Raw genomic sequence first — 25492 nt, 5'->3', positions numbered from 1 at the left:
ATTTAAGTGGCACAATGTGTTCATTTATCAAAATGATAATAGTAATAATGATAAACTTTATTCCTTTTAAGTTAGAAAATTTCACATTTACACTTTCTTATCGTTTTTTTTTTTCTAGTGTTTTATTACACTATTTATCAGTTCTCTGCTTCCTAAAAATCACACTTATCGATTCTGACATTATACAGAATCTATTATAATTCATTTAGATGGTTGAACGTACTCGTGTAACAGTTTTCTAAGGTAAAAACAATTTTATTACGACCGACAATTATATATATATATATATCTTTTATATCTTAGTATATATTTAAAATAAAAAGTTAATCAATCTTACGAATATACAGAATTCAAATAAAATTTATTATAATACTTAATAGTTTTAAATATTTATATTAATAATAAACAAATAACACGATTTAAATCCCACGAATATTTTAATAAATCCATTTTCGTATTCTTAAACGATATTTAAAATCTGGGATATTTTATAAATATTCCTCACCCGTGAATATACCAATAATGCGTTATTTACAAAACAAAAGAAAAGTGTTTAAAATAGGCAGAAAATTATCTGTTAAAAACTTCATAAATTGATCTCATTACTACATTAATTCGACGTTTACATATTTGTTTTACAAATTACTTTGTAGAAGACTTCACTTCGTACTTGTACTTAACCCTCTTCGATCGGAACATACTGTGCGAGTTATCGAATTTTAATATATCTGAAATAAAAAATATATATTTAAACATTATACCAAATATATTTAACAAATATAAGCTTAAATTGATTTCAATTCAGGCAAATAAACACGTAAAAAAAACACTTACACGTTCCCGTTTTGATACAAATCAACTCTCCTTGTTCGGGTATCAAACTACTTTCTACTCTTTCCAGTGGGATTATTTCTTCTAATTTGCAATTATTATTATCGGAATTTTTAAAGGATACGGCAAAACCTATGTCGTGTTTTTCGGTCTGAAATTCCCAAGATAATATGGAATCGTTCTTCGTCACCGGCACTTCCACACTAATATGAGATTTCTGTGATACAATCAATGTTTCGGCATTTTCGTCCATAAAAACTTTATTGGAAGACAAATAAAAAGATTTCGGAACGGGACCACCGGGACTAACCTGAAGATACGTGAATGATATAAATAAATTGGAAAAATAAAGATTTAAAAAAGTTAATTCTACTACCATAGAAGGACAAGCGGGATCACCATCCGGATCCACTTTCTTTCCTCCCCAGATTGCCGGAACTTCATTAGGAGATATAAAAGTAAACAGCATCTGTTGCCAACCACCTGAATAATAATTTTACATTATCCTAATTGCAAACTGTACTAATTTATAACGGTATAAGTTTTTAATAATAATAATAAAAATTCTCTTCATTACAAGAACAAAATATATTTCTACGTATTTCTTTACATTTTTTCTATAATAATTTAATTTATAAGTACTTACTTCTACCAAAAATTTGGATTTTTTGTATTGTTCTTTCGTGCAGAAAAGGTTTTATAAGATTATATGCCATAGAAAATGGAGCAGGAGCTGTATCAACACAAAAATAAACAGATAAATAAATAAGATTAATACTAAGGATAAAATATAAATGAAAAGCTATTCGAAATTCTTACTTACCGTTTATTATCATTACTTTTCTTAGTAATTCCGGATAATTGTTGTCCATCATTACTAAACTTTGAGATAGCACATCAAACGCTTTTTTTATAAGGAAAAACATTAATTAAAATGAAATCGGATTTAATTAATGAATGATATTTAATAGCCTGGTTGCGGCTGAAGTTTTCATCTGTAAAACGTGAACGTCGAACGTCGAGCGCCGCTTCTTGTAAGCGGCGCTCGACGTTCGACGTTCACGTTTTACAGATGAAAACTTCAGCCGCAATCTCGTTAATATCAAAAGCAAAATTACCGGGTTTATAAAGAAACTGGTGAAGAGAGAATTGATCCATATCGATCAAAACAAAAAGTTTTCCGACGTATCGTCCTAACTGAAAAATATAAATCAAATACACTTTAATACGATATTAAATTTATTTTAATTCAGAATCTTACGAAGAATAATGAATAGCTTCAGAAATTTCTACAAAAAATTATCAATAAATATTTTACTATTTTATATAAAAATTTAAAGTATTTTAAAATAAAATTATGTATAAAATAATTCGGTTTTGACTGGGATCAATAAAAACTTTTTCAATATATCAAGTGTCATCTCTTCTTAGAAGTGACACGTTTATTATGATAATATATCTTTTTATATTATAATTTCTTTTGTAACCTTTCGACGTTCATTCATTCTAAGAATCATTTTGTCTCATAGATCTTTCGACTGTCTTCACCATTCAGTTCTTCCCTAAATCTGTCTTTCCCCCCTTCTTCTTTTGATTGAAGAGCAACAATTTCTGTATCTTTCCCTTCTCCAGGAATTGTTATTAATAATAAATTATAATAATAGTTGTAAGGGTAATATATTAATTAAAAATAATATACATTTAGAGACGAGAGACTAACCTTTTTAGTTTGTTCTTCGCAATCTCTAATTATGATTTCCATCGATTTGGCAAAAAATTTTTTTATCTCACTTATTTTTGCGGCTTGAAACATACCTATAATTATAATTTTTCATATTTTAAATGCTATAAAGTAATCGATATTCGACTTGTAGTTAAAAACAATTAAGTAAACGAGTATAAACGAATAAGAATACCTCTCATATCATAGCAACCGTATCGAATAAAAAGCACGGGATTTCCATCTTTATCGTGAGATGAAGTATTGAATTTCCAATAATACGAAAAAATCTAAATAATAAATTAATCTAAAACTTATATTTTATAAATATTTAGGCCTACTTTTTATTGGCGAATATTTCCTTACCTCTGGAGGGGTATAATTTATGATATTATCCAAATTGAACATAACACGATTTAAATCCCACGAATATTTTAATAAATCCATTTTCGTATTCTTAAACGATATTTAAAATCTGGGATATTTTATAAATATTCCTCACCCGTGAATATACCAATAATGCGTTATTTACAAAACAAAAGAAAAGTGTTTAAAATAGGCAGAAAATTATCTGTTAAAAACTTCATAAATTGATCTCATTACTACATTAATTCGACGTTTACATATTTGTTTTACAAATTACTTTGTAGAAGACTTCACTTCGTACTTGTACTTAACCCTCTTCGATCGGAACATACTGTGCGAGTTATCGAATTTTAATATATCTGAAATAAAAAATATATATTTAAACATTATACCAAATATATTTAACAAATATAAGCTTAAATTGATTTCAATTCAGGCAAATAAACACGTAAAAAAAACACTTACACGTTCCCGTTTTGATACAAATCAACTCTCCTTGTTCGGGTATCAAACTACTTTCTACTCTTTCCAGTGGGATTATTTCTTCTAATTTGCAATTATTATTATCGGAATTTTTAAAGGATACGGCAAAACCTATGTCGTGTTTTTCGGTCTGAAATTCCCAAGATAATATGGAATCGTTCTTCGTCACCGGCACTTCCACACTAATATGAGATTTCTGTGATACAATCAATGTTTCGGCATTTTCGTCCATAAAAACTTTATTGGAAGACAAATAAAAAGATTTCGGAACGGGACCACCGGGACTAACCTGAAGATACGTGAATGATATAAATAAATTGGAAAAATAAAGATTTAAAAAAGTTAATTCTACTACCATAGAAGGACAAGCGGGATCACCATCCGGATCCACTTTCTTTCCTCCCCAGATTGCCGGAACTTCATTAGGAGATATAAAAGTAAACAGCATCTGTTGCCAACCACCTGAATAATAATTTTACATTATCCTAATTGCAAACTGTACTAATTTATAACGGTATAAGTTTTTAATAATAATAATAAAAATTCTCTTCATTACAAGAACAAAATATATTTCTACGTATTTCTTTACATTTTTCCTATAATAATTTAATTTATAAGTACTTACTTCTACCAAAAATTTGGATTTTTTGTATTGTTCTTTCGTGCAGAAAAGGTTTTATAAGATTATATGCCATAGAAAATGGAGCAGGAGCTGTATCAACACAAAAATAAACAGATAAATAAATAAGATTAATACTAAGGATAAAATATAAATGAAAAGCTATTCGAAATTCTTACTTACCGTTTATTATCATTACTTTTCTTAGTAATTCCGGATAATTGTTGTCCATCATTACTAAACTTTGAGATAGCACATCAAACGCTTTTTTTATAAGGAAAAACATTAATTAAAATGAAATCGGATTTAATTAATGAATGATATTTAATAGCCTGGTTGCGGCTGAAGTTTTCATCTGTAAAACGTGAACGTCGAACGTCGAGCGCCGCTTCTTGTAAGCGGCGCTCGACGTTCGACGTTCACGTTCGACATTCGAGCGGTGTTCGACGTTCGTACAACGTTTTCGCATTGAAAACGTCGACCGCAACCTCTCTATTGTTACTCACCTCTTCAATTTCCCATAAAAACAGATGATTTTCAACGATTCTTAGAAGTTGTTGTACGCAACACATCATCTCTTCAGTCTTAAATTTGTTATATCTTTCTTTATTTCTGCTAACACGTAATTCGTTTCTCAAGATATTTCTTAAATAAATATCTTTCTGTGTCAAATTATAATTTTTGACTCCAATAAAAATATAAAAATTAATAATCATATAACTAACAGCAGCCACTAATATACCTAATAATTTACTCGATACGGCTGCTGGTAATAGAGTTCCGAAGTTAATTCCACTTAAAGCGGCATTAATCGACCACATATGTCCTAAAATTGATCTATCAGCTGAATTATTTATCTCGTATACTTCAAAAATATACATAAATGTTGAAAATATAGGTACTGCTATTATTTGAAATATAATTGCCGATAGTATTTCCCATCTGCTTCTGTAGACGGTGAAGATGGTATTTTCGATCTTATTCGAGTAACGCATTAACTTTAATAATTTAAACATTATAGTAATAATTTCTAAGATGTGTGTGTTTATTTTCCAATTGTAATTTAATAACAAATTGATGAGACGAGTTGCTGTAAAGATAACGACGTAAGGAAGAAACGATAAGAGATCCAAGATATTTGCTACAGAACACACGAATTTCCACTTATTTTTAGCTACAATTAGTCTCGTTACGTAATCCATTGTAAATATTAGAGTTAGTGTGACATCAACTCTTTGTAGTATTCGATTATGCATTAAATGTTTGATTGTAATTACGTGATAAATGAATACAAAGACGTAAAAGTAACATAATATTCTGATAAAACGGTTATATGCCTGAAAAATGAATTAAATATTTTGTTTTAGACACTTCACAAATTACCTTACGTAGTAAAAAAAATGACTTACAATTAATTAATACCAGTCGACCCCCCTATAACACTGTTGATTTTTCCGTTTTATATGAATTCCATGTTGTACGAGTCACTTAGATTTTACAAATACGTGTGGCGGGCTGTGAACGGATCACGTATTTGTAAAATCTAAGTGACTCGTACAACATTGAATTCATATAAAACGAAAAAATCAACAGTGTTGTAGGGGGGGCCGACTGTGTAATTTTCTTAGAGAAAGGGCTGTCAAATGAGTAAAGATTTCCCACTCCTGCCTTAAGCTATAAAATATAACGGGCCCTTATACTTCACCAAATAATGATACACGTAAAACTGTGAGGCCCTAAGCTGAAATTTGTTTAACTCGTGGGCAAATCAAAAGCCTGATTGGAGGATCGGTGCTTCAGTTTTTCAAAATGGATTCTTGTTAAGATATTATTTTGACTCGGTGGTGGGTCATAATAGAGTAGCCATTGCTGTGTTCTTAATATAAGGACTACATTCGTTTTGTTTTTAATGCCTGTAAGTTGAGCTAAAGAAAATTTTATGTCTAACACCCAAATAGAAGATTTACCTGGGAGCATTACCCCTTGGCAGATTGTCAATTATTATTTAAACTATTAAAGACATATTNTATAATTTATGATATTATCCAAATTGAACTGCTTTCTCCATAACAGGCTCTGTAAAATATATACATTTTTATATTACTTCGCCACTCGAGATATTATAAATTTACATAATTTATTAAAGTAGAAAAAAATTGTCTCTTGTCCCTTTAATATATATAATAAGTAAAGGGGTAATGAAAGATCGGATCTGATTTAATAACGAGTGAAAGTGATAAAGTTATACCGACCTTTCTCAGCATCGATTCCGCATCTTCGATGTTAAATTTTCTTGCTGAGATTAAAATGTAAAAATAAAATTTATTAAAAAAACCGTGCTAAAAGTATATAAATATAATAATAAATATATTATATTTCTTTAAATATTACTTACCTATCAACCATCTTACCAGAAAGTTATCGTCGTGTTTGGGTAAAAGAACGTCTGCTACTGCATTTCTAAACTGTTTAAATTTAATTAATTAAAAAGAAATCATTAATTAAAATTTTCAAATATATTTTATAAGAAATTAATATAACTTAAGTAAAGTTCATTAAATATTTAAAAAAAGCTTATATTATAAGACCTATTTCGAGTGTAATTAGACCTTGTGTTATATTCCAAGACGAAACATTACCATATGAAATATTAACAAATTTATTTTTTTTTTAACTACAGCCAATAGGAAACAGTAGTAAAATTTGTTTTTGAAAGATGTTCTATTTTAAAGTAAACCGAACCCAATTTTTTTAAATTTAAGACATTGTGTTAAATGCATCTATTCATAAACACGTTGTACAGTACCTTATTCTGATTCGTGCACTTGTAAAACACGTGTCTTTATTTATAACGTGTTAAATTTTTCTACGTATCGCCACCCTATATTATGTTGTTCTGTTTTATTAATAAAATCAAACGAATGTGATATTACAAACTATCGTTTTGAGAGTATGATTTTATTACGGTATTTCATAGTACCCAAAAATCCTCGTTACATCTCGTGCCTAGATAATGTTCTCACACATGGGAGCTTTAGTATTTGGCAAAAAATAGGAATTTGTAACTGTAATATGATCTATAGATAGATTATAGTAAGTGTATGAGAAAATCATACGAACCAGCGTCATTAGTATTTGTCGATTAACAATAGTGTATACATTCGACAATTATGTGTTGCATAGGTAATATTAAGCTACATAATTTTTAAAATATATTATAAATCTTATCATTTATGAGTATCGAAATTATTTTTCATGAAATTTATCGTCGTTAAAATACAATACTACTAATATTTAATATCAGGTGTGCAAAATATAAACCTATGTCTCAAAATATGTAATTTATTACTTCAAAAATAAAATGCATAAAAAAGATAACAATATTTTAATGTTAAAAATTTTCTTAAGTTTAAAAAAAATGTATGTAAATGTAACGAGTAATTAAGTCCTACTCTACTGGAGATACACACGACCCCCTTTATCTCCCCACTCCTCGACTTCTAATCAAAATTTAATAGCATCGATCCCCTAATAAACAAACCTCCCTGAAAAATTTCAGAAATTTTCGACAAAAAGCACCGGAGTTATTAAGTTAAGCTTCAAAGAGGGTGAACAAAATTATGTTACACACTAACAACCATACGTACAGAAAAACCTCCGAATTTTTTTGCATTTCTCGACGTTTCAAGTTGTTCTAAGTCCAAAAATGTAAAAACTTTGGGAATCATTTTCTGACAGCCCACCATACTTTTTCTCTCAATGGAATAATCTATTGCTTTTAGCCCTTAATATTGTTTAACACTTACTTGTTAGTCTAGATCAAATAGACACATATACATACGGGCTTATCACACCGGTGTGATAAGCCCGTATGTATATGTGTCTATTTGATCTAGACTGTGTTAAAAAAATACTTTTCCTCTGTTATATATAATAGCCGGAAAAGTAAAACTGGATAACATCCGTGCCGTGCTTTCTGTTTGTCGTTATTGTTTACGTTTAGTAAGAATATTCGTGGATTCGTTTAACGTAAGTAATTAGAATAAAATTCAGCGCAGGAAGCAAATCAAACGCTAATACAAACAGAATAATTTCCAGTGTTTAACAGAGAGGTTGCGGCCGAAGTTTTCATCTCTAAAACGTGAACGTCGAACGTCGAGCGCTGCTTACAAGATAGCGGCGCTCGACGTTCGACGTTAACGTTTTAGAGATGAAAACTTCGGCCGCAACCTCTCTAATGATTGTATTTAAGAAATTTATACTAGATGCGATGTTATAATAATGGAGATAACTTATACCTTGAATTCTCTTCTGTCGGTTTTTGCTACGATTTATTATTTAAGGTCGCTTTAATATTTCTTTGAAAAACACATAAAATCGCATCTTTTTCATTTCGAGATCACCCTTTTGTCTTTCGGTTCGAATACATCTGAGCTAATGAAGATCAATCAACAAAAAATCGAGTTTGAGGAGCCAGAATGTTTGACCTAATGCACACACTTTGCAGTCGATATGGCCAATTCCCTGTCGGTCAAATAACCGCCAATTCAAAGAGGTGAATATTACTAATCGCCCGTAAAGTAAACATTGTTAACCTCATCTGGCTATTGCGTTATAGTGTGACGCATTCAACACCGATCTATCTCGTAACCCCGACCTAGCATCGAACAATAAAATCCTAACTCCGAGAACTTGACACCCATTTCTTCTACGGTCGGGTCGATGTCTTTGTGTCGCGGTAGAAAAACATAAGTAGATAGATCTAGCCATTCTATAGAAAAGTAATGTGTGTCAAAACCATACTATTGATTATACTTATTTCAATAAATTTAATCACGTGGGACATTCTGTTACGTTATTTATCAAAACAGTCCTCGACAGTCGAACACGTGTTATACATCTCTGGACTTTGAAACACTCTGCTATTTAAAAAAAAAATAGCCTATATAAGTTCAGAAAATGTTAACTTATTACGGTATTTTTCCACAATTTTGTTTACAGTTTTTGAGGTTTTAATACAGCGTACAGTAAGACAGTACACGAGGATAGATCCAAGTAAACCTAAATATTTTTAGCGTATTACTAGTATAATTCCATCACACTTTTAACAATGGGTAATTCAATTCATGACGTCAGAAACTAAGATAATACAAGACCGTCTATCGTCGCGAGAGATAGGAATTCGAGTCTGATCTGGATATACGCGATTATTCACTATTAATTTAGATCGAGACGACATAAATCATCACGAAACTCATCCATTATTCGTAGACGAAATTACGACGAAAGTCACGATATCGAAAGATGAACGATTTCATCCACGACGCCCACCACTTCTCGGAATTTCCATTAATCAGCCGGCCTTATAGTTTACATACGTTTAATAGATATTAAACGTATGTAAACTATAACTTATTGGCGATGTAGCAGACACTAACGATAACCTTGTAAACTTACATTTGAACCAGGATTATCGGAGTGTCGATAAAAAATAAAATAAATAAATTCTCTCCAATATAATAACGTATAAATGAACTTAAACAATACTTCATACATTATGGAGTAGCCCGAAAGAGGAGAAATACTTTCGTGTTAATAAATTATTGTATACGTTAAGTATTACTTTAAAAAATTTACTGCTCGGGTATAAAATTTCGCATTATTCCTCCTCTTAAATTTTTTAATTTCATTTTTAACAATGTATAAAGATAAAGAAGAATTTATCTGCAAAATGTTAACGATTATACGAACGGTCGAAGTTGACTCGAAGCAAATAGAAATTAGATAACATTCAATTTTGCTTAAAGTCAAAGAATGAGAATTTGTAGAGATCAAAGAGGAAAACAGATAATTAATATATATTAAAGACGATTAGAAATTGCTTCGTCGTCTGTATTATCTAAATTTAAAGTTCGATTTAGTTATTTATTCTCTATTTAAAAAAAAATATAGTAAATTTTAAAGAATATTTTTATCGAAATTTTAAAGAAATTAATTCTTTAATTAATATACACTTGCCTCTTTCAATATCAGCAATTGTTTACTTGTTAATTCTTCCATTTTTCTTTAGTTTCTATTACAAAAACTTTAAAATATCCGGTTATAACTCCTCGTTAAAATTGACGTCATTTTCGTCTCAGCGTGAAAGAAAACACCGCACAACACCGTTAAATCTAATTACCTTTTCCTACTTATGTCTAGAAAACTGCAAAAAGTGCATTAACGAAAGTACAGTACATCTTATTCCCGTGTAAGAGACTACACGAATCCGAGATGTTATTGTTTATCGCTTTTATAAATACATCCCCGATTTCGTCAATTATCAAACAAGATTAGCGATTGTATCGTATAAACGGAGCTGATAAAAAAAAAAAGGGAGATAACTTTATTCTGTAGATTAATCAATTAATGATTTATTATAACCGTTACTCCTTCGTTACCTCTCCAATTTTACAATTAACGATAAAACATATATATATATTATTGATACATAATATATAGATTATATATGCGCTAACGAAATGCAAAATTTATATATAGTTACGTAAGAAAATAATTATTTCGACCTTGAAAGTGTCAATTATTTTCCTACAGAGAAGAAGTAAATGAGAAAAAATTATAAATTCGGATGAGAATTTCTATATTTTAAGCTCTTTTTGCCGATTTGAGTAAAAATATATCGTTAAATTACATGTGTTAACAGCAATGAAAGAGTGTTTATAAAGAAGATACTTTAGCCATTGTATTTTGTAAAATATAAGATCTATTTACTAATTAATTTTCTGACTCAAAATTCATAAATTATGCACCCGAAGAGTTTGAATATGAATATAGTCTCTAAAAACAATCATTTTATATCAATATAACTACATATAGCTTAGTGATACACTCCGAATGGAACTCATAAAATAAGAATTGTCTCTTATAAGATAGTTTTTCACTTACAGAAAGGATTGCTTGTATATTTATAAATATACAAGCAAATATATCAACTTTCGAATCATAATAATCGACCTTATACAATGGGGTATAAAAATTAGACATTAACTATGATAACACGGATACGTCGTTATTATAGAAATTGTATATACAGTCGATCCCCTTATAACACTGTTGATAATTCCGTTTTATATGAATTCCATGTTGTACGAGTCACTTAGATTTTACAAATATGTGTGCCGGGCTGTGAACGGTTCACGTATTTGTAAAATCTAAGTGACTCGTACAACATGGAATTCATATAAAACGGAATTATCAACAATGTTATACGTGGCATCTTCCAAAATGCGAATAGTTATTATTATCCTAATGCGAAATGTCATTAGAGATATTTCGAATGCATTATTTATCGTTATAGTCAATAAACATTTTGTTGTAAGAGTATATTTTGTGTTTACAAAATGGCAACGACATCAATGATATTAATCACATATGTGAACTTTGTTATCGTAGCCTTCATCTCCATATTCTACGATAAAAATCCAACACGTGTCTCAATACGTGATTAATTTTGTCGTCGATATTATTCAAGCAACAATATAAAAGTGTATAAAAACCGAATGTAATCTATAGATTTCTGACAAAGCAGCTTTCTCCGTGTTTCCAACACTGAAAAATTTCTTAATCTTCCAATCTATGTAGTTATTATTAGCATAATCCGACGATACTTAAAATAACAGCCAGCAAAAGTTAACGTTATTTGATGTTTTTGTTTAGGATAGTGACGGTTAAACATTCTCCTTCTTTTCTAGATCGAAATCTCTATAAGAAAATTCGAAAATTTAAAAGAAAAAAGCAACAAGATTCTTTCTATTTTCTGTTGCAATTCGGAGAATTCGCCAATTCCATCAAATATTTGAAAGTGCGAACAGATAAAAGTTTTATCTGTTATAAAAGAGAGAGAGAGAGAAAAAAAAGAAAGAAAATGGAATAAATATCGCTTAATTAAAATCTACAGTAAATTAGAAAACAATGAAAAATAAAAATATATTTTAAAAAAATGGAATATTGTTTTGCCGATGAAGAGATAAAAACGGAACAAACGTTTTTGTTCTTTAAATAAGCCAAGTCGTTAGGAAAATGTTTTATTCGTTCCTTTCTCGATTTACGATTTTAAACAGAAATAGAAATTCCACTTGTGACGACAACAAAGCTTTTAATTTCTTGTACGAGATAATTGTTTTAAATATAATTTCTTACATAGTTTTTTGTCGATATATTTAATAGAATAAAAACTGAAGAAAAGCGTAAGGTTCAAAATGCATATCCTTTCTAAATTAAAGAAAAATAAACCTACTTTTTTCCATCAAAATTTTTACAAGTTTTATACGGAGCCGTAGCTATGGGGGCTATGAGGTGGCTAAGTCTTTCAGTTTAGTGTGCTCGTAAACAGTATATGAAATACAGTATACTTATATGCTTCGCTATAGTCGCACTGTATTCTTACAGACATTGAATAATTTTAAAATCCTTTCAGGCATCTCCAGAAACCGTAGGCGCTATAGTAAAATCTTGTGTTTGTTTACACTTTTGTACGAGTTTTTAATGACGAAAGAAAATGAAATTAATATGGGGGATTATCGACATTATTGTCCATTATACTCCTTCTTCTTCGTTTGGTTTGATGTTAGCTACCATTGTACTCCACGACAAAGCCCCAGTGCACCATTCACTTCTTGTCCAAAATTATCTGGCCAAGATGAGCACAACTTTGCTTCTACACCCTCTATATGTTTAAACATTTTCCTATCAATATACTTGGCAATACAGCATCAGTCCCGAAGCTTTTTGAATATTATTACAAATGTATTACGTATTATACGTATTGCAAATATATAGAAAAGGGAGAGGTAAAAATATAAATAAAAGTTATACACATTTAATTAGTACAGGTATTTAACGTAGACTTGAGACATGTTTAGCTTTTACCGTGTCTTAAGCTGCTAAAAAAATTCTTAATTTATATTATATTTACTTATTATTATCATTAGACATAATAGGAAAGTCCTTGCTGGAGACATCTAGATTACTTTCAGTTCTATTAAAATTAATGTACTGTAGAACTATTTAGTTCGTTATTATTTTATTTTGCACTTTTTAAAAATTAAAAATAAAACCTGGTGCTTGTAAAAATTTTCCATCATTCGTATTTATTATTTCCCGTTTGTCTATACCTCTTCAGTACATTTATACAGAAATCAATGTACTATACTTACAGTATTTAATGCAATATTCGATTCTTACATCATACCTCGATACTTCACTTCTATATTCTTCCTTTTCCTCAACAAGTTCCTCCCCCTCTCTCTCCTATAAAGGGAGTCAGTTTAGAATCGCCGGTTATTTCAATGAAATAATTTAAAATTATTTCACATTACAACTAAATTAAAAGATAAATAACATTTCATAAATTTAAAAATGTAAATTTAAAATTAAAAACATGCCCGGCAATTACATGCCGGTGCCAGGAATTAAAGTGTCCAGCGGGGATGTTTACCTGTCCATACCGGAAAAGCAGCACGTCATTTTTAAACGACATTTCATCAGTGAAGCAAAGATATTTTTTAAAACTTTTTAAAACACCCATTATCTCCCCACCCCCTCGATCTGTAATCACCAAAATTTAATAATATCGATCTTCTAATACACAAACTTCCCTGTAAAATTTCAGAAATTTTCGACAAAAAGCACAGGAGTTATTAAGGGGTGAACAAAATCGGGTCAAACGAGTGAACAAAATCGTCCCCCCACACTAACATCCATATAAACAGAAAAAACTCCCCAAATTTTTTGCATTTCTCGACGTTTCAAGATGTCCCGAGTCAAAAAATGTAAAGATCTTGGAGAGGGAAGGAACATTTTTTAATCGATGGCCATACTTTCCCTCTGTTATATATATATAAAAAAAGTCCAGTTTTCATAGGATTCGAGTTATTAAAAACCAAAATTATCGCGACATAATCAAACCTTATTAGAGACACACACGGTTTTTCCCTTCTCGCAAAACAAAGGTCAAAAATAATTCTTTTAACACAAGAGTTAAAGCATGCAGAAGACAAATCAGATTACATAAACCTCCGTAGAAAACTTTTAATTGATTTCAGAAGAAGGTAAAAAGATTTAATTTCGAAAATTAAAGCTTAAAGATTCGTTCTGTTGGATGCTTCTTGTATTAAGTCCTTTCCTCTCTTCCCGATATAAAAGTTTCGATTAATATCTACGATCTCGTTTTACAATAGTTTGACGTCGAAAGATTAAAGATTCTCTTAAGAACCGACGTCACCAAATACGACTTTGTAATAATGTTGTATTCATGAGAGAAAGTCGACTCTGTCTTATTAAATACGCAGCTATCTCGCCATCTGGTAGTATTTTATGAAAATTCTTTTATTATTTTATCGGGATACTGTCAAGGCATATTGCAAATTAGTAAATATCAAGTATTAACGTTCTTTACAGTTTTTAAAATCTATTAGTAATCGATAGAAGTAAGCGCAGTTCACTAATTAATTTTTTTAACTGAAAAATTTCGGATTGTCTTAGAATGGAAGCGACGAGACATAAAATGGAAGGGGAAGATTGATCAGATAAAAGACTGCAGAAAAAGAAAGAAAAGTTCTTTAATTAAAAAACTTGTTGACCGACAGATTGCTTTTTCTTTCACCTTTCTTCTTTTTTTTCCCCCTGAGTTTTCCCTTCGAAAATTATTTACAAATATACGATTATTATTGTATCAAATTGTAAAATATTCGAGAAGATTTTATGTAATTTCCTCCGCTTCTAACTATAAGAAAAAATCATTCTTTACAACGAGTTACTAATATATCACCGCCTCCAAAGAACGAAATATTATACACAAATGTGGGCATCTATTATACATTTCTATTAAAGACAAGAAAGGGAATGTTTTTCTCCTCCGTCTTTATAAAAATAGCTAAATAAAAAGCTATTTTTTTGTCTCAATAGATGTATTAAATAACAACTTTTTAACGATCAGAGCGGCATTAAGACATTACAATCGAAAAGATCGACCAAGAATTCGCACATTTTTCGATATTTAATTTTCGTTCATGGACTGGAATGAGATGAATGTAAAATCCAATCTTCTTATACTTTATACAGAAATAAATGACAAAGCTTCTTTTTAAAACATATGATATTCTCGTTGAGAATACGCACTAACTTATTACGTAGAGTGTTTACTCGCTTCGTAATCTCTTTAGTTTTCTCGTCTTTTTCTCGGTTTCCGACAGACGTTACGCAGAAGAGACGAAATGCCAACTCTTCTCTTGGGATTTAACTTATTCAAATACGAATTTCGTAACTTATTCTACGTCGACGTTGCCCTAGAAACGTTTCGTCGTAACACAAATGCAAACGATGAATAGAACGAGTTTGCCAGGAGGACAAATATCGGTAAATAAAGCGAAAATATCGACTCGTTCTTTCGGATTTCTTATTCTCGAAATGGAATATTATCGTTACCGGACGAAAGTAGAGTTTAGTAAGTGCCAGAAGAATCATTTCTTCGTCGTTGGTCCTGCACTTTAAGTTCGAGAATATTTAACGGACGATATAAAAGAGCGAAAGACGAGGGTAACTTTTGGTTCGGGTTGTGACATAGAAAACGTGGATAGTCTTTCTTCTAGGAAATTCTTTTAATTAAAAGAGGCTGCTCTGATCCGATCCTAATCATAGTTATTTTGTAGAGAGTCGTCATCTGTATCGAGAACTGATCGATGCAAACAATCGGGATGCGAGATTCCCCCAAAGGATTACTATAATTTATAGATAGAATCGTAAAATGACGACGAAAGAATTGACTTTCTGGTTATTACGCCCGACCGAACACGGAAAATTCTTGTTTCGTGTAGGAGCATTCGACCTCTGTCTGTCTGGAGGAGAACGATGATGAATAAGATCCCACTCGAGTCATTATAAAGTTTCTGCTCGCTCACATAATGTAGAAAACGGGAGACGTTTAAAATTTCTATATTAATTCTTTACAAATATTAACAAAAAATTTATTTCGATAAACTGACTTTTGGGTCATTTATGTATTATTTGCGTGGAAAAATAAATAAAAAAAAAACAGTATAAATGTCAAAAAGTTTGTATGTGGAGTGATACGAGATGGGATCAACGAAATTGGAAGATTTTCTCGTAGATTTAATTTAATTTCTAAATTTTAGTTTATTTTATATTCTGTTACTCGCAGAATAACAACAACGGAGAGAAGTTATAATCTCTTGTCTAAAGATATTAAAAGAATAAATTATGTCAAAAATAATGGCACTAAAGTTGCTGGCAATACACCAGAGCGCAATCTTTAAAATATATTTTCCTGTTGGGTTTAACTAATCCACGAAGAACGGAATAAAACCACAATTTAAATAGGTTTATAAATTCGAAAGATATAATGAAAGTTTCTTATAGGTTATTTCATATATTTAAACCAAAAAGACAAGTTGGAAAGAGTATACGGCAATAAAAATGTAAACTTTTTNCCAATACTGACAAATATCGTGTAGCGTAAAGGGCTCATACACGATCATCTCACGCAAGATAAATTTATGTGGATAAGTTAATAACATTGTTAAAAAAACTTGTCGATACTAATCGACAAGTTTTTGTAAACGTTTTATATGAAAGTATAGTTTTTGTAAACTATTTCTTCAATCTGAAGACATTCAGACTTGATATATATATATAATATTCCATAAGAACAATACGATATATCAGCGAGAAAAGCATCTACCTTTTAAAAAAGCCACGCGTGGTGGCATCATCCGATGGAAAACTGATATAGCAACAATGGACGAATTCATCTTCCACCGAAGACAGGAGTTAAAAATAAGAGTTTTGATACTTATCTAACCGTATCTATAAATAAAATTTTCTGCAGAGAATCGAATAAAAACTTTTCCATATCTACAGGATACATTTAGGTTTCTTTTAAAATCAAAAAACTGGTTTCATATTCCAAACAATAATGGTAATAACACGAAAAAAACCTCGGTAAAAAAGAGAAAAAAATAAACATATTAACATTTCTTAAAAGTAAATTTTAAATAACCAAAAATTAATATTTATCTTTGAGTGTTTTCGATTTAGTAGCCGTGTTTATAATATTTTAAAATTTATTAGAAATATACGGGATACAAACGTGATTTCCTATTTTGCTAAGATTTGAAGCTGGATCTGATCAAACTCGTGTGTATATAAAGTGATCGTAAATAAGACACCTCGATGATATTTATATATGGTAGCAATCTTCACATCCCACAGGAAACCGAGAAAAGAATCTCAATTCTCGGCAAATAACCGGTATACGATACCATAGTAAATCTATATGTTATATAAAAAATGCCTATCTTAATTCTATTTACACCTTTCCTTTCGTTATTATTTATTTTATTTGAATTGAAATTTGAATTATATATTAAAATTTCATGTCGAATACTTTAACGTTTTTAAAATATAACTATTTAAAAATATATATGATTTAAAATTAGGGGTCCCCAAACTTTTTATTCCGTCGACCCCTTTATAGAATATTTGCCTTCTTATCGATCCCCAGATTATTTTTGAAAACAACAAGTTATATTGGTGGAAAAAAAAAACCTCTTACTGTCATTTTGCGACTACTACTGAATGCATTAAAAATATGTTAACATACCTTTTTATTAAAATAGTTGATATTAGTAGAATGGATGTGTCTGAAGAAAAGCGGCAAGATTATTGATATTCTGTTGAAAATTGGTAAGTTTTAGTCGCAAATTACCACGGTTTTCCAAGTTCAATCTGTTCCTCTGTTTTGTCAAAATAGCGTTCTATCAGCTTCAACCACGTATGAAGTTGAGAATGCGAGTAAGAAAGGTTCGGCTTCTGCTCTGAGCTTGGGATATTTAGTGGCAATATTGTTATTGCTCCAAAATTCACTGAGGTTTTTATTTTTAAACAACGCTTTAGTTTCGAGATCTACATATATTTCACTCGGTTCATCTTCTAAGCAGGTTCACTACCTTCATTATCTATTTTTACATCAAATGGATTAGCAAACCATTCGGGAACGTGCATATTCTCCAATTCTTCGAAACGTGCTTTAAAGTCTTCTCTTAATTTATCAAGATGTTTAATATACTGTATATCTCCAAATCATGGTCGGAAATCTTTTCATTTTCTTTCTTTCTTTCGTCTCCTCCCCGGTTCATGTGGAGATTATAGTTTCATTTTCTTCGCAAGTTTGAAAAATATTTAAAATCGGATCGTGCTAGTGAAGATTTAAATAGCTCCAGTTTTACTTGAAAGGCCATTATGATTGTTCGAGCTTGAACAATTGTAACGTTTTTTCCTTGCAAATGCTTCTGTACTATATTAATGANTAAAAAATGCCTATCTTAATTCTATTTACACCTTTCCTTTCGTTATTATTTATTTTATTTGAATGGAAATTTGAATTATATATTAAAATTTCATGTCGAATACTTTAACGTTTTTAAAATATAACTATTTAAAAATATATATGATTTAAAATTAGGGGTCCCCAAACTTTTTATTCCGTCGACCCCTTTATAGAATATTTGCCTTCTTATCGATCCCCAGATTATTTTTGAAAACAACAAGTTATATTGGTGGAAAAAAAAAACCTCTTACTGTCATTTTGCGACTACTACTGAATGCATTAAAAATATGTTAACATACCTTTTTATTAAAATAGTTGATATTAGTAGAATGGATGTGTCTGAAGAAAAGCGGCAAGATTATTGATATTCTGTTGAAAATTGGTAAGTTTTAGTCGCAAATTACCACGGTTTTCCAAGTTCAATCTGTTCCTCTGTTTTGTCAAAATAGCGTTCTATCAGCTTCAACCACGTATGAAGTTGAGAATGCGAGTAAGAAAGGTTTGGCTTCTGCTCTGAGCTTGGGATATTTAGTGGCAATATTGTTATTGCTCCAAAATTCACTGAGGTTTTTATTTTTAAACAACACTTTAGTTTCGAGATCTACACATATTTCAATCTGTTCATTTTCTAAGCCAGGTTCACTACCTTCATTATCTATTTTTACATCAAATGGATTAGCAAACCATTCGGGAACGTGCATATTCTCCAATTCTTCGAAACGTGCTTTAAAGTCTTCTCTTAATTTATCAAGATGTTTAATATACCGTATATCTCCAAATCATGGTCGGAAATCTTTTCATTTTCTTTCTTTCTTTCGTCTCCTCCCCGGTTCATGTGGAGATTATAGTTTCATTTTCTTCACAAGTTTGAAAAATATTTAAAATCGGATCGTGCTAGTGAAGATTTAAATAGCTCCAGTTTTACTTGAAAGGCCATTATGATTGTTCGAGCTTGAACAATTGTAACGTTTTTTCCTTGCAAATGCTTCTGTACTATATTAATGACCTTCGATATATTACGATATTTTCTCTGTAAAGGACAAAATATCTACATTTAGATATAAAATACTTAGAGCGACAACCCTACTAGAATGTAACTGTGCAGTGTAACGTATGTCTGTGTATAATGAACTACCAGTGTTCGTAACATGTTTGTAACACTAGTACAGTTGCTAGATGCGTGAAAACAGAGTAGCACATGCTTAAAGCGGCGTAGGCTAAGGCAAAACTCAAGTTATAACTAGGGTAGTCAGTAATGTTGTTGATCATATCCGTATTTCGAATTTTTATTGAAATATTCTATATTTTTCCTAGACAGTTTAATTGATCCTCTTTGGTATTAATCGATCCCCTTTCGACCCTCGTATATTAATCGACCCCTGGAGAACTCTTATCGACTCCAAGGGGTCGATATCGACCACTTTGGGATCCCTAATTTAAATGAATAAATAAAAGCCATTATAACGCTTTAAATTTTTATAAAAACGTGGCAAAATCAACTGAACTAAGGCTTAAACTCGATAGAAACCGAGCTAAAAAAGTAAAATTGATGAGAAGACAGAACAATTTTATCATGTTTGAAGTTTCATATTTCAAGATAATGCATAAACAAAGATACTCAAGCAAATGGAGCGTGAAAGAGTAGATAACACGCATAATTAATGGTTTTGGAATTTAACGAATAAGCCTCTGGTAGAGTACTTTTCAAATTTCATAATTCATCCATCTTCTTCACCCATTTCCGTAATGCTCGATAAAGCGTAGAAGACCACGTTCTTGCTACATACAGAGAATTTGGCCTGCTATTTATTACGAATACATCTCAAATTAAAAAGAAAAACACTCCAATCAATATAAGAGGAAAAGAAATTCTCTGATTTCAAACTGGAAAACGATAGCTCAAATTTTTATTTTCCTTCACAAAGGTTAGAAGTGAACGTTTTCCAAACATTTGTTTATCATAAAAACCGTAATTGCTCTCTTTACTCGATGGTTGATGTAAACATTTCTTTACCAGACTAAGCGATGATTAACGACCGTATGTTTACTTTTTCTCAATTTACCACCAATACTGACAAATATCGTGTAGCGTAAAGGGCTCATACACGATCATCTCACGCAAGATAAATTTATGTGGATAAGTTAATAACATTGTTAAAAAAACTTGTCGATACTAATCGACAAGTTTTTGTAAACGTTTTATATGAAAGTATAGTTTTTGTAAACTATTTCTTCAATCTGAAGACATTTAGACTTGATGTTATTCAAACAAACAGTTTGTTTGAATAACATCAAGTCTAAATGTCTTCAGACAAAAAGCATGTCTGGCTTATGTTTTATGAGTTTTGGATAGGATATAATGCCTTACAAACAATAAAAAAAATTCGTAATGTGTACGGAGAAGATGCTACTAAAGGAAGTACCGTTCAACTGAAGGAACATACGAAGTGCCCAAAAGCTATCGAAAAATAAAAATTACGTGAAGAAATTGTTAAAAATCGACGAATAACACACAATATACTGTATATAACCAAATACACCAAAAGTAAAGCTATAAGAGCACAGAAAGCATACGAGCGTCAAGCAATGGTGAGAGCGACAGAGGAGTTGGGCGCAAAACAGGTTTCGTTTAAGCTTCGAGTGCAATTCGAACTTCTAGGCGAATTTGGCGTTCGAATTTAGAGTCATTCAAAGTACGGGGTACCGCTGAATCCCATACAATTTTCATTATTTGTTAAGCATCGTAAGTTTGTTGTAAAACGAATCTCGTCCGTTCGAAATTTAGCATAATTGTACCCATTCAGTTTATTCCCTTTTTTTAATGCAATTCTATACAAACTATTTATTACATAGTTTCAATTATTCAAAAATGTAAAGAATATCTCAGAATACACTGAAGTACGACTGAATTTTTCTGTACGTGACGAAACATTTGATATTTTTCAGTAATAAAATAATGTTGGATTCGGTGCAGTAAATTTAAATATGATGATAAATTATATTTTTTACATAAACAAATATGTTCTAACAGTAATTTTATAAAAAAGAAAAAGAAAATACAGCTTTTTCGGAGATTTTTGCCCCCACCATATTACGTCATTACGGTACATTTACACACATATCGTGATTAAATTCTAATCCTCTGTTTTTTTGTTTTGTCAGTTACGGAAACTCAACAGTTGGGCGATCTCCTTCCGGTAGATCTGTTTAATTAAGGATAACTGACCCCTATTTCGGCGTTAAAGACAGCGAAAACCGGAAAACTCTACGTGGCCAACCCGTCTTGGTCAGGCGCGAATCCACGGCCGAACTACCGGTGCTCGGAAAACGGTACACGGTCTATCGGGACGAGAAGAATAGAGGAATGGGTCACTCCTCAAATATCATTGAGAGATGACCCATTTGTAAATCATTAAGCTGAGTGAGTGTATGGAAATGACGAAGCTCTCGTGTGATATTTCTGAACTCCACCCTTAGTTACGAGTTTGGGTCTGGAAAATCTGGCTAGCTAATCTATTCAAAGAATAGGTTCATTCTCGAGAAAATTGTTAACAAGGATAGCGTGATTGATGTATAAAGCAAGGCGACAAGGGCCAAAAGATTTTCAATGGGAAATTGGCCCCTATTCGGATATTAGACACGTGAAGAAACTCCACCTGGACAGACTGTTAATCAAGTGAGAACCGGTTTATTACAGACGGGGCCGGAAAAGCCTTATGAAGAAACCAGATATCTTATCTCTGAATCGCGGAATGAATAATTCTGAAAAGTTGAGAAAAACTTGACATCTATTTAATACAATACCATTTCAGACCTGCACACCATCAACGGCGCCTTATCCTATGGCAAAAAAGGATAATTGCCTGGGGTCCCAAACCAATCTTTTAGAAGAAATATTTTCACAGAAAAATTCTTCCGAAGAAAAATATCTGGAGTCAGCACTGTACGTAAAACCCCCAATTCAATCGGGGATTCCGATGAATAGTGACTTCGCATAATTAATATACAGTACCTCCATTTAAAAACTTGGAGTTGAATCCGAGATGGTGGATTTCTAGATGGCTGAAGTGTAGTTGGCACGGCCAAACAGGTTCCCCTCTAATATAGAGGAAAAGGTGGTATTATGGAACACTACGGGTATTATGGAACCACCCCATTTCGAACTGTAGCGGATTGTGACTGAACTGAACTAGGCAGACATCCATACTTCAGTTAAACGGTTGTCCGTATTTAATCAGCAAATTTGTTTTTTTTTTTTTTTTTTCAAAATTCGCAAGTTTTGAATGCTAAGTGAATTGAATTATTTCTAAAATATAAATCGTGTAGTTGTAGGTTCACTGGTGCATGTATTCCGTTCCAGGGATTTAGGGGTACGTTTTTTAAAGTTTGGTTATGAAAGACATAAGTTAATTCAAGATGGTGATGCGTGAAATACGGACCCCATTGGTGCTTTTACAGTAATATGGAACTCGACTCCTCCGAACTCTCTCTTTGCGAGCAGACATTCGTCCGGAGCAATTAGTGAAAAAGACACTAGTAGAAAGTCAATTCTTCCCGAGAATATCGAAAAAGAGCTGCTGGAATATATATTTGTTGATGGAGGTCATATTTTTCTATTATAAAAGCATTTTTGCGATAAAATACATTGAAGTAAATAATTTTGTAATTATTTAACATTTTTTGTACTTTCTTATTTGTTTTTGGCTACATTAAAGCATTTTTTGAAAATGTACAGTAAGGTTCTATATTACCACCCGATTTTCTCTAAGCCTACTTTCTGACTTTTTGTACAAAAGCCTTCAAAAACCATACTTATAGGCTAATTACACTAGCGAAAAACCAATTAGGAACATTTAATTTAATATTCACCGGTACTTTTCGCACAAAAAATGCGGGTGTAGTTATGATACCTTGTTTACAATTCACTAAAATGTAATTGGGGTTCCATAATACCACCTTCTTCTATATCATATGTAAGGACATTAGATTGCTGTTTGCCAATCCTTTTTTGTTTTATATGGGTGTTTTTATATTTTTAGACCACTCTGTATAATAAATATAAGATAGAAATGATCGCAGAAGATCCGTACATCAGTCTTCAGAATCTTAAAAGTCTACCCGGAAAATTTTCGAGTCTTCTGGTAACTTCATTAATAAATTCTAAGTGCAAGACAAAATAAAATGCAAATTTCGATTTTACAAGTCGATAGAGTTCTCGTAAAAGCTAAATTTGCATATTGTTATGTCTTGTCTAAATTTTGCAAATCGATTGCTTTTTTTTTAATTTTAAATGCTTACCATCTTTTGGAGTTAGCGAACGTCCGTTCCTTTCGCTTCTCTTTCTTTTATTTCTGTATATAATGTACGAAATAATAGTGAAATAAGTCCACGAAGTCATCGTGTACGAAGTAGTGGCTACATTAGTAAACTTTTCGAAACAATAATAATATAATAAACCTGAAAAATAAATTAATAATTAAATATGATTATTCTTGTATTTCCTCTTATTAAATTGTAAAATTCAATTTTAATTTAATGTATTAATTTGTTTTATTAAATGTTAACATTTAAGTAGAAAAATATAACATTAAACCATTCGAAGTTAGATTATTACTCGTGTAAATCTGAGTATAGTTAAGAAATATATATAAGTGTTATATAGTCGAGTAACATTATTAAAATTCTTCGAGCGTGAGAAGTGTCTCATAAATATATATTAAAAATTCTTGTAGCTTATCGTCAATAATTTATAAACAGGTGAAATATTAACCTTTATAAAACAGTTTAGAAAATAGAAGAGTTAGAATTGAGAGTAAAGAGTTTCATTTCGTTTCTATTCTTTTCTTCAAAACGAGGTATTATATTTACTTAAAGTACTTATTAATTGATACTTACTTTAATAATAATAAATATTAACGTATAAGGTAAAGCTTTTCGCCCTACAATTTACTTCATACGTACAATACGGTACAACAACAATGTGGTTACATTAATTGAGGGACTGTAAGCTCAAAATGTATATTTTGGAGAGAAAAGAAATATAGAATATCAGTGTATCGACCTACGACGTGTGGTGTGATTGTCGTTTAAACATAACCACATTGTTATTGTACGTATAAAGTAAGTATTAACGTAATGCTTAACGTATTAATTTTATATTCATTTCAAACTCTCTCTTCTTTTGTTGGAAATGCATATTTTATATTGATACAGTACCTATTGTTTTTAATTGATAATAAGTAAGTGTGGGAGTCGTTCGCTGAAAAAAAAAAACGTTTTTCGTTTTAATTATTTATTAATGTTAAAATCATTTTACATTTAATAGCTAGTTTAGTGGAAAGTATTTAAGAGTATATCCGGTTACTATTAAGTATCCAAGCAATTATTAATTAAAGCAAAATTTTTAGTGAACATTTTATATTGTTCGTAACTCATATTACAATAAAAACTTCCTCAGAAAATCTTTTTATATAACATTTCAAATTGTTTAATATAATGACATCTCTTGTGTATAAGAGAAAGCGATTCCTTCACGTTTGAGCAGAGGATAAAATTTCTATATTTAGATGCGAAGTTGGAGAAAAATATAAATTTTGGATACGATTTGAATTTATACCGTTTACTGCTTAAATGTCTTCCATTTAAATAAACAGAAACATTAAACAAAGCGGCTACTACCTACCTAATGTTGTGTATCCATCAATTTTTATCACAACTCTACCTCACAATGTCGTCATTTCTGGTTTGAAACTTACGACGATCCTATTTTAAATTAAAAAATCAAATATGATTAATCAAAATATAATAATTCATAAATTAAATTTTTATTTTAAAATATTAAAAACACACGAGTATTATTTAAAAATGTAGATAATTTATTACGAGATTTGTATTTATACGAAAATAGTAAAATACAAACGAAATCATTGTAAAGAAAAGTATTAATTAATTAATCTTCTGTTGATATACGAGAAATGGTAATGTCGTCAATTCTTGTTTGGAGTCCTCTGATGATATCGTTTTAGGCGAATCCAATTGTCTAAAGACACCTTTTCCAGTAAATAACGCC

At 30.8% G+C, this 25492-nt stretch overlaps 1 protein-coding gene across 2 annotated transcripts; it reads right to left on the bottom strand.

The window, feature by feature from the left end:
• Positions 1–364: 364 nt before the first annotated feature.
• Positions 365–23754, bottom strand: LOC111636832 (SEC14-like protein 2). Of its 2 annotated transcripts, XM_023382176.1 has the most exons (14): positions 23722–23754; positions 13270–13328; positions 6415–6484; positions 6272–6315; positions 6053–6095; positions 2918–2934; positions 2748–2841; positions 2552–2646; positions 1950–2028; positions 1655–1735; positions 1478–1564; positions 1208–1314; positions 835–1141; positions 366–728 (listed from the first exon to the last, which is right to left on the bottom strand). In XM_023382176.1, exons 4-14 carry the CDS (start codon positions 6281–6283, stop codon positions 643–645), a joined length of 1008 nt encoding a protein of 335 aa, XP_023237944.1. In that variant the 5' UTR covers positions 6284–6315; positions 6415–6484; positions 13270–13328; positions 23722–23754; the 3' UTR covers positions 366–642. The 2 variants fall into 2 exon arrangements, with proteins under 2 accessions (XP_023237943.1, XP_023237944.1); XM_023382175.1 differs by lacking the exons at positions 13270–13328; positions 23722–23754 and adding an exon at positions 10038–10331 and having other exon boundaries at positions 365–728.
• Positions 23755–25492: the final 1738 nt, after the last annotated feature.

Source organism: Centruroides sculpturatus, unplaced genomic scaffold (genome assembly GCF_000671375.1).
Source record: "Centruroides sculpturatus isolate CEXI.00-Female unplaced genomic scaffold, Cexi_2.0 scaffold1008, whole genome shotgun sequence".
Classification (NCBI taxonomy): domain Eukaryota; kingdom Metazoa; phylum Arthropoda; class Arachnida; order Scorpiones; family Buthidae; genus Centruroides; species Centruroides sculpturatus.
Note: the sequence above shows the minus strand (reverse complement) of the source record. Positions and strands in the feature narration are given on the sequence as shown.

What these genes read in the sequence shown, in the direction of transcription:
- LOC111636832 (XM_023382175.1), bottom strand. Translation starts at nt 10,079, where the DNA reads ATGGAAGAATTAACAAGTAAACAATTGCTGATATTGAAAGAG. An exon ending in CGGTTGCTATGATATGAGAG is followed by an intron (nt 2,647 to 2,747) that starts GTATTCTTATTC and finishes TTATAATTATAG; the next exon opens with GTATGTTTCAAGCCGCAAAA. An exon ending in CCAGTTTCTTTATAAACCCG is followed by an intron (nt 1,736 to 1,949) that starts GTAATTTTGCTT and finishes TTATAAAAAAAG; the next exon opens with CGTTTGATGTGCTATCTCAA.